The sequence below is a fragment of the Octopus bimaculoides genome, chromosome 1, assembly GCF_001194135.2.
Source record: "Octopus bimaculoides isolate UCB-OBI-ISO-001 chromosome 1, ASM119413v2, whole genome shotgun sequence".
Taxonomy (NCBI): Eukaryota; Metazoa; Mollusca; class Cephalopoda; order Octopoda; family Octopodidae; genus Octopus; species Octopus bimaculoides.
In genome coordinates, this window is record NC_068981.1 from 128,257,783 (window position 1) to 128,259,864 (window position 2,082).

Consider the following 2,082-nt stretch of genomic DNA (forward strand, 5'->3'; position numbering starts at 1 on the left):
ATATATATATATATATATATATATATATATACATACATGCATACACCCTCAGGACGGACTTTCGCACTGTCTCTGTTAAACAAATTTGCTTACAAGTCTTTTGTCAGGCTGAGACTACTGTTTTCCAAGGTCCAACGGGACTTAGCCCTTCACGGTACACCGGCAATACTTAATGCCTGAATGTTATACTCCTTAATTCTTAAGACATTTAGGGGGTCATGCCTTTTCTTACATTACTTAACATGCTCACAGAGCTTGCACAGAAGATCAAGTGACAGATGTACAATAATACTCATAATCCTGTATCTGGTTGCGACTCAATACTACCTAGTTAATAAGCTCATGGCATTTTATTTCAAACATGACGAATATTCAATTACAAATCTGCGTCTCGCAATGAAGTTCGGATTAATAGTTATTCTACATTCCTCAGTTCAGTTAGATATTGAAAATTACTACCAGATTTGCTGGAAATGTTTCTCGTGATTGACTCATGTTTAGTCAAGTAGAATATTCATTTCTATTCAATGTAATGTCTTGAAACTGTTCCTTATAAACGTTTATTATTTTGCGTTCATTTAATAAACACAACCCGGAAACGAAAAAGAAAAATCTAATCATCGACTTCAGTTTCATTCAAACTCGCCGTTCTGTCGACATAAAATTAGCTTGCATCATCATAAAAATCATTCTTGGGTTACAAAGAAGTAACCTAATTTGCATATCGGTTTTAGGTTCATATTTGTTCGACATGATTATAACATAGTACGAACATTCAGTATACCTTGTGTAGGCACTGACGTAGCTGTTTGGTTAAAACGTCTGCTTCGCAACCGCATGGTTTCTGGTTCAGTTTCACTGTGCTTTAGACTACCGTAGCCTCGACCCGACAAATGTCTTGCGTGTAAGTGAATTTATTCAAGTATGATTATTCGGGAGCCCATCGTATAAGTACGTATGTGTGTGTGTGAGCGAGCGAGGGAGAGAGAGAGTCACAAGTGAATATGCATGTGTGTGTATGTGTATGTCTGTCATGTGTGGACGTGTGTGCGTGAGCGCGTGTTCGTGTGTGCGTATGTTGTGTTTTAAATATGCAAATCAAATATACCTTGGTATAGTTTTTAAATATATTTTTATATGTTTATCGGTAAATTGTATCAAATACATCCTGCAATTTTCTATCCTCATTGAAAATTTATTCCAGATGATGAGAAATATCTTCACAAAGTGTTTTAACACATTCCGGTTCGAAAATGAGACTAAACTTGCAGAATCTGAAGCACTGAAAAACATGAAATTTAGTCCAAGGCTTTTCGAAATAAAAATGTTCCAACGGCAGGAGAACGTGGCATATTTTTCTGACCCAGATATTTTTATTTTGGCTGAAGGTGACGCTGCTATGTGTTATAATTTCAGTACAGGTGAGATTTTATTTGCTAATATTTTTGACTTTTTGTTTTGTTTTCTTTTTCCGTTTTTTTTTTTTTTTTTTTTTTTTTTTTTTTTGCTTTGTATGGTCCAGGTATGGTTATGTGGTTAAGACGTCTTCTTCACAACTACGTGTTTACTGGTTTGATGCCACTCCGCATTATGTTATCAGTGGAATTTAGTAGTCAGATAATTTAGAAAAAATTTCATACCGGTGTAAATTTTCTACCCTTATTATTTTCACAGTAAAATTTTCGTAGCTTCGAAGCCTTTCTGGAACGCAGTTTTAATTTCTTATTACTATTTGCTGCCGAATGTAACCGCTTGCGCGGTGGATTTGAAAGTTATAATGTATAGCACGTGTATTTTTGGTGCTATTTTCTGCATAAATATGCATTAATTTTAGGTCCCTCCACTGAAGAAGTACGCATGGCAAATAAATTTATTTTGCACATTGATACAGAAACTCGAGTCTGAAAGTAACTACAAACATTTTTTTTAATTCCCTTTGAAAGTACTCTTATTCGTGGTTTGGGTTTTAACTGCCCTTTCTAGCATGTAAGATGTCCTGTTAAAGGTCACCTCTTTCGTGTATACATACGTAAACTGTTTGTGCACTATTATATATATATATATATATATATATATATATAT

At 34.6% G+C, this 2,082-nt stretch overlaps 1 protein-coding gene across 3 annotated transcripts in view; it reads left to right on the forward strand.

The window, feature by feature from the left end:
• Window positions 1-2,082, forward strand: part of LOC106870828 (uncharacterized) — a 283,987-nt gene that overhangs the window by 227,517 nt on the left and 54,388 nt on the right. For all 3 annotated transcript variants that reach the window (XM_052970300.1, XM_014917052.2, XM_052970301.1), the window contains one exon: window positions 1,205-1,421. In XM_052970300.1, coding sequence (XP_052826260.1) covers window positions 1,205-1,421 — 217 coding nt within the window. The remainder of the gene's footprint in view (window positions 1-1,204; window positions 1,422-2,082) is intronic.